Genomic DNA, 15,580 nt, shown 5'->3' with positions numbered 1-15,580 from the left:
GGGAGGGGGCGCAAGGCTCATACCGCCACAGCGACACCGACAGCGACACCGCCCTCGGCGGCGCCCCCCCCCAGGGACATTCTCACGGTGACATTCTCCCAGGGACATTCTCATGCTCACGGTGACACCCTCACGGTGACACCCCGCCTCACCCCACCCGCGCGCGGCGGACGCACTGCGCCTGCGCAGGGAAGCGGCGCACGCCCCCCCGCCGCCGCCAATGGCGCCGGCACAAAGTGACCTTGGCCGCGCTCCGCCTCTTCCGCCGCCCGGCCCCGCCGCGCCTGCGCACAGCCGGCCCAGCCCGCCCGCCCGTCGGCCCGAGCGCGGCACCGCAGCGGTGAGCGCCGCGCCACTCCCGCCATCCGCGCCCATCGCCGCCCCCGCCCGCCGCACCCTCACTCTCTCCCTCTCTCCGCAGAGACGCCGGATCCTGAGCCCCGGGACGCCACCAGCTAAGATGTTCGCTTGCGCCAAGCTCGCCACCTCGCCCTCCCTGGTGAGTGGGGGTGCGCGGGGGGCGCCTGCGCTTCGTCACCGGCCCCGTCCGTGTCTGTCGGTGACGGCCGCGGCGCGATCGCGGCTCGATCGCGGGTCGGGCGGGCCTGCGAGCCCCGCGGCAGCGCCCTGGGACTCGGCCGCGCCGAGCGCCGCCCGCCCGGGAGCGAAGCGGGGGGCGGGGGTCGGGCGGACTGCGGCAGGGCCGCGCTCTCCTTCCTGCCTCCTTGGCGCGGCCGGGGCCCTCTGCCAAGGTGAGGGGAAAGGGGGAGGTCAGCGCCGCCAGCAGCTCCGGGGCCTACTGCGCTCCGTGCCTCGCTGTAGGTCAAACTCTAGCCTGTTGCTGCTCCTGTGCAAGGCCGGAATTCTTTGCCCTTGCAGAGATAAGAGACTGTCCTGCATGAAAATGCCCTTTCTGGCCTGTTGGAGGTCTCATTTTGCATGGTCCAGGCCTAGGTTTCCTCTGCAGGAAGAGCTTTTTGCAAGAGTCGATATGACCTTAGACTGCTGGGAGCCCAAGGACACATGCAGGCCGCTTGTGAAAAAGGATTCATTCATTTGTGCCTCGCTAAATTTAAAAGTCTAGGTTACATCTGTGCATTTAACAACTTTGAAAATCATTTTGATGGCTTTTGTTTATTCATTTCAAATGTGTTTCCCTGCCTTTTGGTCGGCCGGGATTTTTTGTCGCTGTTCTGCTTTATTTACTGTCAGTATAATGCATGTATATTTTCACTGAGTGGTGTGGCTGTTTACTATATATCTTTTGTAAACAGCGCTGTCAGATTGCATAGCAGTGCTTGCTTCTGTATCGGTTAGTGTATATCCAGCTGTTCAGAGATTGCTGTCTTTCAAGAAAGACAAATGGCTTAGTAGCTAGTAGTCTTATTATCTTACAGACTATTGTGATCAAATGTTTCTTTTTTTTTATTTTTTTTTTTTCCTCCTCTTACAGATCCGTGCTGGATCAAGAGTCTTGTACAGACCAATTTCGGCATCTGTGTTGTCTAGGCCAGAGGTCAAGAATGGAGAGGTACCTTATAAACAAAATTCTGTATCTTCCTAAATTACCTGGTGAGCCTAAATGTCCTCAAACTAGAGTTCGCTTATACTAACACAGATACCTATAGTGTGAAACTTGCTTTAAGTCAAACACCTAATAATACTTGTTGCTGTCTTGCTCTTTCCCCTGAGAAGTCTTTCACATTTAAAGTTGGTACTTTCAGGTGGAACAGGTAATGTTCTGAAGTTTATGACTTACCATCTCATCACTCTGAAGAATAAGTAGACATTGGATCTAATACAACCTTTAAAACTGGATGATAACACTATCACATGGTCTTTTGTCTGAATATAATGCTTTTTCATGTTTTGTTTTCTTAGGGCAAGTCAACAGTTAACGGGGCCCAAAATACTGTCTCCCAGCTTGCACTTAGAGAATTCCAGACTAGTGCTATCAGCAGGGACATTGACACTGCTGCCAAATTCATTGGTGCTGGTGCAGCCACAGTAGGTGTGGCTGGTTCTGGTGCTGGAATTGGAACAGTCTTCGGTAGTCTAATCATTGGTTATGCCAGGTAATCAGTCTCTCTCTTTAAAAACTATTTAATTGTATGCAGATGTATCTTGAGACAACTGAACTGTAGAAAAGATAATGGCACTGTAATAAATTCTGTTAATGATTACTGCTACTGATACACATGGCTGAAGAGAATCTTATGAAACTGTACCATATTCATCAGGATGGCTCTATTGTTAAATTCAGAACTTTGTACACTCTTCCTGGAGGAGAGCCATGAAAGAAATTGCATCATTAGACATGGTCGGTCTTTCAGTCGCTAAAGTCCAGTGTTTGAGCATTCAGTTCCAGAACTGAATTAAAAATCCAGCCTGTATCTTTCCCCATGTAAGAGGAAAAGTCCTAAATAGTCTTCATAGTCAGAATCATTGTTTAGGCATAGATGTTTTCTAGCACATTCAGCTTTGTATCTCAGAATATGTAGTTATTTTGGCAAATGAGTTATCATCCCTTCTAGAAATCTGAAGGGGGCAAGTGTGGAGATTTTGTAGTAGGGATGAACTTCCAGGCAATTTTACAACATTCCTTTAATAGGAGTAGTTCATATAATGTCATGGAAGAGCAGAACTGATACAGACATAAAAGATGTTTCATGTTCTTCACTACTTTATCAACCAGTTAAGTCTTAACTCCTTAACAAAGATTTTTTTTAATTGAAGACAAGGAAGTTCACTTTCCACTCCAAGAAACAAATGTTTTCAGTACAAAATAAATATATCAAGTTTTGAATTTGGCATGAACATGTCAATAAGCAGTTGTAGAACATTGCTTCATAGTTTTATATTGGAGATTTTCTCCTCTCAGTTCTTGAAGGCATATTCATTGCATTTTTGCAACAAAGTGCTGCAATTTTCTTTTGGGTTTTTTTGTACTTTTAAGTGGTTTCAGTTCCTATATTTGCCTTGAGAGCTGGTTAAAACATGATACACATGAAATTCCTTGGAGTATGGTTCTCCTGTCACAGATGTGAAATAAATGTCTAAATTAGATCTGAGTCTAGTCTTAATTGCCAACTAATTTGTCTTCAGTGAAATCCTTAAAAAAGTTGCTTGGATTTATTGAATTTTCCTGTTACAGAATCTGTAGCAACTATGAGGTTAAAGTGCATGAAAAACATCTTAATTGTAAGGATAAAAAGCACTCACACCTTGTCTTTCTTTTAGAAATCCTTCTCTGAAGCAGCAGCTGTTCTCATATGCTATCCTGGGATTCGCCCTGTCTGAAGCTATGGGTCTCTTCTGTCTGATGGTTGCTTTCTTGATCTTATTTGCCATGTGAATGGAATCTGCCTGTAATATTGGCATTGGAATGTAACTGCATTTTATGGGACTCCCAAAATGTTGGTGTCATGGAAATTAATACTATTTCCAGAGTCATTTCATTAAAGATAACAACTTTAACTGTCAACTTGTTGCCTTCATTTATTGTCTTTCTCATTAGGGTATCTGAAAGATGACATTTTGTAATTTGGTGTCCATGGATTGCTCCTGATAATGACATATTGCATAGCACTCTTCCAATCAACTATTTTATTTATTAAAATTAATGTGGCATGCACTTAAAAGATCTAAGGATGTAGAGATTAAATGTGAAAGGCTGCATTGTTGGCCTTGTTCCTTCACTTGTGTTTTTTTTCCTAAGTTAGCTGACACACATTCTGGTACCTCTTGATAGAAGGAGCCAAACAGAAATCCATGAAAGTGATAGGACACTTCGTATCAGTTTTCAAGTACACTAGATATTTTGATTACCATGGAGGGTTTTCCACTTTGAAAACAGTTGACCAGTGTTCCCATTGAGCCAAATAAGGAACTGCTTTAGTATGGTCCAAGGCATTTAGTTGTGATACAAGGACATTATATTTTATTTAGTTAACTACATTTTTGACATCACCAAATTCAGAGAGCTGCCAGCTTTCCAATTTTGTAGTCAGCCTTGCATTATCTCACACATTCTTTGAAAAGCATTAAAGCATTTTGGCTAAAAAAAAAAAATAGCTGCAGTATCTACCTTCGCTTCTCTTGTAGCAGTCTAAAGGCATTTATGGTGTCATCTATACTTGGAGGAAAACACTGTTACTATACTTACCTGGTGAGGGGGTTGATAGCATCTCAGACTTTATCCAGAATACTAACTAATCACATAAGAAAACAAGCTGAACTTTGTATGAATTACTGTAAGCCAAGCTTGTTAAATGTTTTGTCATCTTGCTATTAAGTAATTACTGAATTAAATACAATAATTTTTATTGGAGGAAATGGAGAAACTACTAATGAATCAGATAAGTGCAAGGTATGGGTAAGATTTTGTTTTAATCTGAATTAAAAAGTACCAAGTGGGTATTCAAAGAGATGGTTTAGTGGACTTTAGTTCATTTAAGTTTATGGTGGACTTTGCAGTGTTAACAGTTGGACTTAATGATCTTAAAGGTCTAAAACACCTTTTTTTAAAGTTGTTTCCCAACCTAAGTGAAAAATTTGTGTAGCAAAATTCTAGAACCTAGCATGAGAAATAACTTCCCCTACATATTCTTAGTAGAAAACAGTAATCTCTAATACAGAGAATGTTCTTTTATATATATGAATTTTAGATGTGTAGAATATGAAGCTAATTAGTAGCTTTAGAACAATATTAGTAGTGTCTTACATGGGTAGATCAGGAAGTGGGGGTTTTGAGGAGTGAGAGGGGTAGGAGGTGAAGCATATTGCAGGTAACTTCTATGTGGTCTGTTCATGCAGTGGTGATTTTGGGGCTTGCTATTGCCCATTCTTTGATGCCCTTGATTTGCAGGGTTGACAGTGCATTTGTCCTGGCTGAAAGTATTCTAGACTAAAGCTCATCTGTCTATGGCTGTCCTGGTAGGTAATGAACTTTTTATCTCAGTACAGCAGGGATCTCTACAGGCATCTGAGGTGGCAATCTGTATTTCCTAAAATGTACAGTCCAGTGGGCTAGCTTAATTCAAGCTTCAGGTTTCCATATCACTGGGATTTGGTCAAACAGGCATCTTCAGATTTGTCTTGGTCAAATCCAGCTCCAACTCTGCTAATTCTACTTAATAATTTGTTTGTATATAAAATGAGTTGTAATGGTGTTTGGTGAAGATAGAAGACCTGGCTGAATTACTGCTCTTGTAACTTCACTAAGAAAGCCACCTGAATCACTGATTGAATAATGAGTTTTGGATTTACATCCCATCTTTCACCACCTTTTCAACGTGAACCCTTTTTCTGTGATCAGCCTTGCCTGAAGGGCAGTGAACGTCTTGGGTGATTTTATATGTGGATGTGAAGGTGATTGTAGCAGTAGCATCTCCCCAATGTTTTTGCCTTTTGATTCTTAGACTGGTGAGCATAGGCCAGACTCAGGCAAAGTGGCTGAACTGTTCATCTACACCAGTCCTGAAAGAATCAGATCTGAGTTATACAGATAAAGATGAATGGGGACTTTCAAAACAAGGCAACAAACCTTCACACAGAGGATTATCCTCCTTAAAGACAATAAGGGGCTTAGAATTAATGAGGAAGAGCAGATACTGACAGGTGAACTATTACAGGGCATGTGGAATCCCTTTCTAACACAGTTGGTCAATTTGAGTGGTCTGACAGAGAGTACCCTCAGTTTTCCTGAAATGCTCACAGAAGTAACAATTATAAATGTGTAAAAGACTTATTTTTTTCTTATCAAAAAAACCCCAACCCAGTCTCTTTGCATTATAGGGCAGCAACACCAAGATCTCTTGATCTTCCTGTAAGAGTTTTACATCAAGAAATTTTCTGTAGGTCAGAGAAACCAAACTTAAGTTTCATGATGTGTTACTGTAGGCTTTACTTCCCTGAAACCTTTTTCAGTTTCTTCTGACATGGACCATGCTTAGAGATGGTCAGCTCATGAAAATTTGTCTTGTAGGTTCTCCAGATTGAAAGACTGACTGTTCATGCTTCACTGTTGAAGATTAAGCCAGCTAAACCTCTGAAAGAGCCATGTTATTCTAATGGAAAATGAAGGAAGTGTTAAAGTTACCAAATATGCTCTTAGGTTACTGCTGCAGGTAAAAGTGATTCATCCCATGCTGTAGGTAAAATTGAACATCCTGCTGCTGTTTTTTTCTCTTTTCTTGCTTTTTGTTTCTTTGATCTTTGCATCAATTTCACACTGAAGAAAGGTACCTGTAGTTCAGTTTTTTAATCCATGCTCAGGACTGCTGCTGCTACAAAATGGTGAAGCTAAACCATCAAAAAAATACTTGTTTCTAATACAGGTCTTAGTTGCTCTCTGAAGAAAGAAGATCTCTATTCCTTTCTTCTGCATGTACAATTGATCCTTGCAACATGCTATTTTAAAGAATAATTCCTCCTCCTTTAAGTAAACAGTGTATTTTATGCAGTGCTTTCTGTCCTAACCTATCTTAAAGAACTTTGCAGAAGTGCTGTAGAGTGCCCTCCAAAACCATACACAAGAAATGACACATACCATACTGTCTTGTGCAAGTTCAGAGAAATTCAGCCAAAATGTATTTTACTGGAACTGATACTACTTTTTTTAGAAGTACTTTATTGTTATGGCCTTGCACTCTCAATTCAGTCTCAGAACAAGATCAAATGATACACATGCACAGAATTAAAGCTTCATGTATGATTTGGAGTACACACTATTTAAACTGTTGCCATATAGGGTTATTCTATTCTCTTAACTAACCCAAAATTCCATTATTTCCTCCTGTGTAAAATACAGGCGTTTGTCATTATTCTACAGTGCCACACCATTTTTGATGTATTAACTAAGGTTAATGTTTAGCATAACTTCAGGCACACACCTCGCTCCTGCCCTGAGAGGGAGTGTGTTGAGAGACGGGGAATCTCGCTAGTGCAGGGCTTTGGAGCGCCGATTATTCCAAGAGTTAGATGTGGCAGGCGCACAAACACACGCCGCTGAGCGAGGCCTTGCAGTGGTTTATTCACTACGTGGTGCCTGCTGTGCTCAGCTGCCGCCCTCCTGCGCGTCCCGCCGTCATCTGAGCTCCTGTGCGCCGCGGCCGCGCCAATCCTGCCCCGCCAGGCCAGCTGTGCCCGCTGTGCCCTCCGGGCGAGTGCGCCCGAGGCGCCGCCCGGCCGCGCCGTGGCACGGCTCTGGCCGGCCCGGCTCGGCATTGCCCGGCCCGGCCCGGCCGGGGTCGCTGTGGGGAGCGCGGCCCGGCCCCGCGCTGGCCCCGCCCCTGCGCCGCGTGACCGCCCCGCCCCGCGGAGGTGTCAGCGCGGCTCTCGCGAGAGGTGACGGAAGCCCGCGGGGGACCCGGCCTTTACCGCGGTCCGGCCGCGTTCCGGGTGAGTTTGTAAACACGGCCCGGCCCGGCCCGGCCCGGCGCGGCGGCTCCTCCTCCCTCCGCGCTGCGGCGGCGCCGGGCGGGCGGGGGCGGCGGGGCGGCAGCGGCGCGGCGCGGCGGTGGGCGGGGGATGCCCGGGAGGCAGTAACATGGCGCCGCCGCTCCTCTCCGCGGCAGCCCCCTCCCCCAGCGCGGCCTGCGGCTCCCGCCGCCCCTAGAGCGGGGCGGGGCGGCCCGGCCGGCGCCGCGGACAGCGGTACCCGCCCGCAGGTAGGGCCCGGCGGGCGGCCCGGGACGAGTGGGTGGCTGAAGCGGGCTGCGGCGCGTCCGGGAGCGGCTGCCCCGCGGGGACAGCGCCGGCAGCCGCCCCGGGCCCGGCCCGCGGCGCGGCGGGCGGGAGGAGGGGGCAGCCGGGCCTCGCCTTTCCGCCGCCTCTGCTCCGAGGAGGCCTCTGCATCCATCTTCGGCTCTGTAGGAGAACTTGGCCCGTGCCGGTGCGGAGAAGGGTTGGGGTGTGGGGGATGCGGGGCGGGGGTGAGAGCAGCTCTGCTGCGCCCGGTATTGGCCTGCCTGGTATCTGGCCACGGAGCTGAACCTCCTGCACCGGTTGCCTCATTGACTTTGGCTGTTATTGTGCGTAATGCCTCTCGAGTTGTCAAATAAAAGGTCTCTGAAGCTTTCCTGTGAAAAAAAAACAAACATGTCACAGACTCTTAATTAGGGATAGCTGCATGGTGTTTAAGGCAGAAATGTTTTATGTCAAGATGTAACCTCACGTTTAGAGTTAGGGGAAATATGTGCTGCCATGTTGCTTCTGCAGTCTTACTCATTCTACAGCGTTTTTGCATCCCTGTTCTTGGAAGGAGATCCATTAGTGTGTATTTATGCCCTGTCCATGCAGTCTGTGTCCCTCATCTGATTTTTGTTCTGTTGTTTTTTCTCCCAGAAGTGTTTATCTTCCAGTAATGATACTGTAATCTGTTTATCTTCCAGTAGTGATATTGTAATCTGTTTTCTCTTTGCACTGAAATTAAAATTTTGAATAATCTCAACATTCTGAATCATCCCCTGCTTTCCAAACAGTGACCACAAATATGGCTGAAATGTATTTTATTTACCACCTTTTAAAACAGTGGTTTTGTTTTCTGTTTGACATGTTCTACTCATGGCAGTGAATGTCACATCCACATTTCTTGCTGAGCATAAAGCCGGATAAGAGGTAATAAAAACAAATGTTCTGAAGTTTGGGTCATAAGTCTGCTAGGTCTGGTTAGATATTAAATTCAGCACGAGCTGATAGGATCGAAGCAGTCCTTGTGGTTCTGGTCTTCTGCAAGTGTTCCAGGTGGAATTTCTTCAGCCATCTGCTGAAACAGGTTGCTGTCTGTTAGTGGATATAATTTCAGAGGGACAAACTCTAGTCCAGTTTGGCATTCACTTGAATTAACTCTGAAGTGTTTATAATTATGTAATCCAGAATCAAAATTGTCAAGTTGTCTTGGTAAAAAACTAAACAATAATTTTGTCAGGGTCTGGTTGTTATATAATGCTTCAAAAGAATTGTCAAATAATAAGAGACCTTAATGTGTACACAAAGTGAAGCAGCTCTTTTAAAAATCCACTGGGATTTTATGTTTCAGTACTGACATTGTATGCTAATGCTTAATCAAGTAGTTGAGCTTTTGATCTTCTTCACAGTGTAGTTGATATTTCTACCCTGACTTGAATTCTAGAAATATCAATGTGTTTGATAGGTCTTTTTCCAGAAACTTCTAGACTGTGCTGTATCTAATATAAGATACTCTAAGATCTTAAATTTCATCATACATACTTTAATTAATAATCTTGCTTTCCATGCTGCTTTTCTTTTGTGACCACGTTGAACAGCATGAACTATGCTTTTATTTTCATTCTTGTTTTATTAAATTTTGAATGGGCCTAGTGCTAAAAATTCCTTTTCTGTCATCAGCTTTTTTTTCTTCTACTCTTCATTGACTTAAACTTAATGTATATTTTTACCTTTGTGAAGGTATCCTAATTTAAAGTTATTTATAGGATTAACATTCTTAATGGCTTCTTAACATAGTCTTGAGTTTCTGTTTAAAAACTATGTATATTCTATCTTCAAAGGAGCAAATGTGATTCAATACTTTTAACTCTTATTTTAATTTTGAGTAGATTTCAGATTACCATTCTTCTGCATAACTGAGCTGTATTTGTTTAACATAAAATATGCATTATAAGGAGTCTTTGGAAATAGTGACAAAAATATTGATCAATATTTAATAATTATGCAGTAAATGCTTTTTCCCCCACATTTATGCTGTACTGTTTTCAGCTTTGTTGAGTGTCAACTTCAGTTAAGCCTGAGAACTTTTCTGTTAGCTTCACTTCAGATGAGAGCCTTTCTTAAGCATGGCATTCCAAGCAATATGTTGTGTTTCCTTCCTAGGTAAATCCAATTATCATTTATGTAAGTGCTTACAGGAAAAAAAAAGATCATTCTGTTTTAATAAGCAAGAGGAATCCTGTAGTGAGATATTTGTTATATTTCAAGATTTTTAGAATTAAATTCTTAATTAATTCATTCAATTTTAGACTTCAGGGTTGTAATCTAAGAAAATGTAAAAAGCAAGTAACTTTTTGTTAAGCTTGTTTTTTTAGTTTTGTTGAAACAAGTGTAGAAAAACGAGGTTGGATTTCTAATGTTTGTTAGGTTGAAGATGTTCAAACCTAGTTAAATGAACTGGGGAAAGCAAGGCCTAATATCTCTGTAAGCAAATTGTGAGAAGATGGGAGGAATATTAATCCCTCTATATTTCTTTTATGAGGTTCATTGATATTTTGCTTATCTACAAGAGCTGTATTCACACAACCTGAATTTTTATTAAGTTAAAGAAAGATCAGGGATGTCTCTGAAAAATACTTAAGCCAGAGGGTTGAATTAGAAGCCACCATGTTCAGCCAACAGGAAATGTTAGGCCTAAGGACCTTTCTTTATCCCATTCGTGCTCTCCGTTTGCCAGAAATGCATCTTCCTGTGGAAGAAGTCACTCCTGCAGCTGAAGGATTTTAATTGCTTTGTTTCTGTATATGTGACTGTCTATCCTATCTGTCCAACTGGCTGTCTTGTTCTTTTTGGAACTTGCTACACCAGTCATCCTTTCTTTTGTCTTAATTTAAGTCAGTCATCTTTTCTTCTTGTCCAGATGTGCTGCCCTTTATAGAATTTAGACAAATTGTGGAAGGTATGGAATTAACTTTAGACATCAGATATTAGCAGTTAATTAATAATATCAGCAAAAAATGCCTATCATTTAACTTTTTAAAAGAAAAAAAATTCAATCTGCTAGCAGCATAATGTGAGGAAGGAGCTCCTGTTTTTCTGTTTGCCAGCCATTGGTATTTATGAACTTTAAATATTCTGGACTAGAATTTATAGTTTTCTTGCAGAATCTACAAGGTTACTTTCTGCCAATCCCACTTTCATTATGAGGAGGAATGTTTTAAATTTTCAAGTTTTATCTCTTCCATTTCCTTCATTGCTCAGTTTTATTTTTTAGGACTGTCAAATTTGATAGCATTGCACAAATACAGTCAGATCACTTCTGGAAGTGTCCTGAAGTGGTCAAGTATTAATTACACTGGTTTTGCTTCACCTTTCTTCTTTTCCTTTATAGGAAACAGAAAATATATCTCCAGTCCCTCTAGGTAAGTAGATCACTGGGTTTTTCTTCCTTTTAAAATGCAGATTACTTTTTTTCAAAATTACGTCACTTCTTAAGTGGTGTATTTTACCTAGTAACTTCTGATTTTTACTGAAATCACGACTTGCATATCTACATGTATAGAAAATTGTGGAAGTAAAGATAGACTCTTTAAATGTTGGAAGTGATTAAAATTTATGATGTGAATGCTGTATGCAAGTGTTGAAAGTATAAAGACACAATGTTCATTTTGATTTTTGTTATTGTTTGGTTGCATGAAAAAGCCGTCTCTTAATTCTGGAGAGTTTAAATTTAGAAAACAGAAATAGCTACTTCCCCCCCATCTAAAGACATCTTGGAAGGAGCTAAGCAAAACACTCAATTCAGCTCTCCAGGTAACCATTAAGAGAATGTTATTCTTTACTGTGGCAAATATGTTCCATTCACTTTACTTTGAATAACTGTGTACTCTTAAGTAAAACTCTTAAAAGTTCATAAAAGTTAAAAAATTTGACCTGGTTCTTTTATGCTTCAGTTTCCTATTATAAAGTGAAGCTTTAAAGTAAAATCTTACATTACCCAAAGTAATTATACACTATGATGAGATCAACAGAAAAGTTTAGTAAGAGTTAACAGTACTCTATACAGTAAGGCTTTGTATCTTGCAGTAAAAGGGGGCACAATCCCAGATCCAGTGTCATGAATAAAAGGAAATGTTGACTGGACATGGCCAGTCTTGAGGAAATGCAAACATCCGTAGGAAAATGCATCAATGGTGCTGTAACATAAGCACTTTGGAGTGCTTGGACTCAGAGACTGATTGCTGATGGGCTAATATCATTCTTGCTTGTCTCAATGGCATGCTGCAGTTTTTGTCCAACTCTCATCTTTCTCAAACCAGAAGGTGCAGATGTTTCTTGGGTTGGAGCCACATGCAGGTGGTCAGTGTAGCTGCAAGGCTTGGGTATGCTTCTCACCTAAGCAGTAGGAGATAAATGAGCTACTGCTGTAGCTGTAGGCTGACAGATTATCATCTTGGACTGCCCAGTTTAGGAGGGTGACACACTTGTGAAAATATGCATCTCTTCTTGCATGTTGGTGAGAAGAAGAATGCTGTCCTTCAAAGGTTTTACAGTTTTTGTTTGTGTGTGGGGTTATGTGTGTTCATAGCTGTCTTTTCAGTGCTCAGTTCTGGCAGTTTTCTTCTGTGCTGTTTCTGTCAGTCCTGATGTTACAGGAGAGCAATCTCTATTGCTACAGTGCAATACAACATAAATTAAAATAACTTATTAAAATAAGTAATCACAGGGTAAGAGTGCACAGCCTGTGAGAAGCTCTGTGCGTGGACATCTTTTTGCACACACCTTGCTTTCTATAGGTATAGTAGAGGCTTTAGCTGTAAGTCTGATGATTCTTTACTAGGTACATATGAAGAATTTTCTCAGCAAATTTGAAGAAGTTTTTGCAAGGACTCTTGGTATATATACATTTTAAACAGCTGCTTACATGTCCAGTAGAAAAATCTTGAAACAAAGTATCAGTTGTATTTTCCATGCTCCTGTAGGCAATGAAGAGAAAACAAAAGGATCTTTACTGCTTAAATAAGCCAACAAGACATGGCTTAAGTCAGTGTAGGCTTCTATTCTTTGTAAAATTGTCTTCTGAAAGGTTTTGGAAGCAAGCTTCAGACTACGTACTAATAGTTTCCACCAAGTGTACCCAAGGTGTTTAATTAAAATCTTATGAAAATATTCAGGTAATTGTTGAATCTATTTTTGTAGCACATTTAGATACATATTAATGTGGCATTTTATGGAGACATTTTTATTTTTTAAATAAGCACATTGCCATAAATATTAGTGAATTGTTTGGAAGCTCATTTTTATTTCTCCATATTACATCTATTTTAAAGATGAGTATATACTTATTTATATCGTTTACTGTACCGTTTGCATTCCAAGCATCATGAAAGAGTCTTGCTACATTTTAAATAGGCATGATGTGAATGTATTTTACTTCTGTGTTGAAAGTGCAGAGCAAACACCAAAAAAAGTGAGATAATTAGTGTGATTTTAGTTCTGAAGTTGATTATACTGTAAAGATTATTTCAAGTTTTTCTTGTGTTCAGCTCTGATGCTGTTACTGTGTGACTGGAATTCTACATATGGATTTCTCTATGCTACTGAAAGGAATGTAGAATTTGGAGCTTACAGAAGCAAGTTGCAGTTCAGTGGACTGCAGTGAGAATCATTTCACTGAATGTTCTTATCTGAAGAGATAAGGCTGGAATTTCACATTCACATTGGATTCCTTCAGGAACTGTCTTTTTTTCTCTGGGACAGGGTGTTAGCTGTTGCCTAGGTAATAGTCCAGGGTGACTCTAACTCCTCTAGGGACAGGGTTATCGCTTCATGTATTACATTTCTAATTTGGGTAAGTAACATATTTGTCAAGATGGCATCTAAAGTGCTATTTTGGTTTTCAGAGGAAAGGTATTTTATAAATTATTCTTTCTTACTGTCATATTCTCACTTTGAGCAGTCAGTCTACAACAGAGACTCCTTTGAAATTAGAGTGGCAATTACCAACATTTTTTCCTGAAAATTTGCCTTCTCTCTGTTAATTTTGTTATGCCTGTCAGGCAACATGCAGTCCAGAAGGAAAAGAGGATGCAAAGGATGGTGTTTGTTTGTATTTTGTAGCAGCAACAGGTTTTTGACCACACAGAGTCTTCTAAAGGTGTCAGAACATTACCCAAGTTTGGATTGTCCATTGCAATTGTTCACTTCTGTTCCTTGCTATGATATCTTTATGGTATGCTTTGAATTTCAGAGTTAGCTTGGATTGCCCATAATTTTTTCCAGTCAAAATTTGAATTTCTGCAAGGCTGAGATTCCACAGCCCTGCTTGACAACCTGTTCCAGTGTTCAGCAAACCCTCACTGTGTGATTTTGTTTTAATACTCTTGCTCTACACTTCCTGCTAACTTTCTTGGTGTGTCTCATGAATGTTGCATCTCATCCTTTTATTATACTCTACCTTAAGTCTGGATCTGACTTTTCTATAACAGTACATTAGGTAGTTCATGACAGCAAGCCGATCCTTACCATTCTGAACAAACTTTGCTTCTTCTTGTTATGTAATACTCCAGCCTCCTAACTGTTTTGATGAGGCTCCAGATGTTTTCTCTCCAGATCATCAGTTGTCTTGAGGGGCTCAGCTCAGGATATGGCACTTCAGCTGTAGTCTTAGAGTAGCAGATAAAGGGCAGTAATCACTTCCCTTCATCTCATTGCTGGGCCTTTGTTAATTCATCCTAGTCTTTCAGTGTTACAAGTGACATGATGCTGAATTGTGTAGGGTTTGTTGTCCACCAGGAGTTACAGGTTCTGCCCCAAAGCTGCTTGACAGCCAGCTGCCCCTCAGCCTCCACTGCTGCATGGAGTTATTTTCTTCTAAGTGCAAGCCTTGCAAGTCTTTGTAATAGGTAAATACAGTTCTTACCAATTTGGCTGCACTAATGAATGTGAGCCCTTTGTTTTCCCATCCTGTCAGATCTAGTTTCTGTTTAGATTTAAAATGTCCAAGGTTTTGCTTAGAATGCAAGTGAACTTCTTTTAGGTGCAAAAATTTCAGTGCTTCAACATAATTTCTTTTCCTCAGATGTTACCTGGAATCTCTTTACAAGGGATTACTTCACAAAATTCCATGTGGCCTGCAGTCAAATAATGTTACAAAGATGAGGAAATGAATTTATCTCCAACTTTTTTCCAGTAAGTTTGCCAGAAGGACAGCACTGCTTTTCTTTTTCACAAGGATTGATTTTCTTACTTGTTTATCAGGCATTCAAAATTCACAGACTTAACAAACTAAGACATGGAACCAGATGAAAACTTGACATGCAAATACAAGATTTAGTAATATTCCTTGAAAAGAGAAAATGAACGGATCTAAAAAATTTACATCTTCTCACCTACAAAAAATACTGGCAGCATGGAGGGAGTTGATTTTAGAGAGATGCTCAGAAACTTCATCTCACTTGAGTATGACAAGACATAGTAAGAGTGAAAAAAATGTCCTACATGCATTTCAGTTAATAAAAATATTCATGCTTTGGATTAAAAAAAACCCAAATCATAATTGTTTCTTCCACTGTTGGATGTTTTTTATATGGGTATTACTTGTCTACACATAATACATATCCTTATGTGTATATTGGCATATGGTGGCATATGTAGCCATTAAATAAGTACAGTGCTGTATGACGACAGATTCAAAAAAGCTAATTCCTCTTGAGATCTAAACAAGACTAACTCTGTTAGCTTGAGTCTGCATTTGAAGAAATGAGATTGTTGCATAGCTGAATAATAGTCAGATAGCTGTTAAACTCTGTTGAAGTTCCATATATTGTGAGGATATACTCTTAAAGTGTCATGATATAGATCTTATTTCTTACCCTGAAGCCTTAGTCAT

The 15,580-nt window shown here is 41.2% G+C and overlaps 2 protein-coding genes across 27 annotated transcripts in view; both read left to right on the top strand.

Annotated features, from left to right (window-relative positions):
• Positions 1 to 286: 286 nt before the first annotated feature.
• On the top strand, positions 287 to 3,484 carry ATP5MC3 (ATP synthase membrane subunit c locus 3). 2 transcript variants are annotated; one of them, XM_021552403.4, is made up of 5 exons: positions 287 to 340; positions 422 to 499; positions 1,454 to 1,531; positions 1,882 to 2,075; positions 3,241 to 3,484. In XM_021552403.4, exons 2-5 carry the CDS (start codon positions 461 to 463, stop codon positions 3,353 to 3,355), a joined length of 426 nt encoding a protein of 141 aa, XP_021408078.1. In that variant the 5' UTR covers positions 287 to 340; positions 422 to 460; the 3' UTR covers positions 3,356 to 3,484. The 2 variants fall into 2 exon arrangements, with proteins under 2 accessions (XP_021408078.1, XP_021408080.1); XM_021552405.4 differs by having other exon boundaries at positions 287 to 499.
• A 3,849-nt stretch (positions 3,485 to 7,333) lies between these two features.
• The window catches only part of ATF2 (activating transcription factor 2), a 48,297-nt gene continuing 40,050 nt past the window's right edge, over positions 7,334 to 15,580 (top strand). For 4 of the 25 annotated variants that reach the window (XM_085585107.1, XM_021552462.3, XM_021552461.3 and 1 more), the window contains exons 1-2: positions 7,334 to 7,401; positions 11,081 to 11,111. The gene's annotated coding sequence lies outside the window, so the exon portion shown is untranslated. Of the gene's footprint in view, positions 7,671 to 7,782; positions 7,895 to 8,572; positions 8,620 to 11,080; positions 11,112 to 11,391; positions 11,503 to 14,770; positions 14,881 to 15,580 lie in introns of those variants that run through there. The other 21 variants (XM_085585106.1, XM_085585102.1, XM_021552458.4 and 18 more) reach the window with 14 other exon arrangements.

This window comes from Lonchura striata, chromosome 7, assembly GCF_050655825.1.
Source record: "Lonchura striata isolate lonStrDom1 chromosome 7, ASM5065582v1, whole genome shotgun sequence".
NCBI classification, from domain to species: domain Eukaryota; kingdom Metazoa; phylum Chordata; class Aves; order Passeriformes; family Estrildidae; genus Lonchura; species Lonchura striata.
This window is presented reverse-complemented; position numbering and strand designations above follow the sequence as displayed.

Bases quoted from the DNA above. Each gene is read 5' to 3' on its own strand.
- ATP5MC3 (XM_021552403.4), top strand. From the start codon at position 461: ATGTTCGCTTGCGCCAAGCTCGCCACCTCGCCCTCCCTG. The intron at 500-1,453 runs GTGAGTGGGGGT...CTCCTCTTACAG, and splicing joins TCGCCACCTCGCCCTCCCTG to ATCCGTGCTGGATCAAGAGT. The intron at 1,532-1,881 runs GTACCTTATAAA...TTGTTTTCTTAG, and splicing joins CAGAGGTCAAGAATGGAGAG to GGCAAGTCAACAGTTAACGG.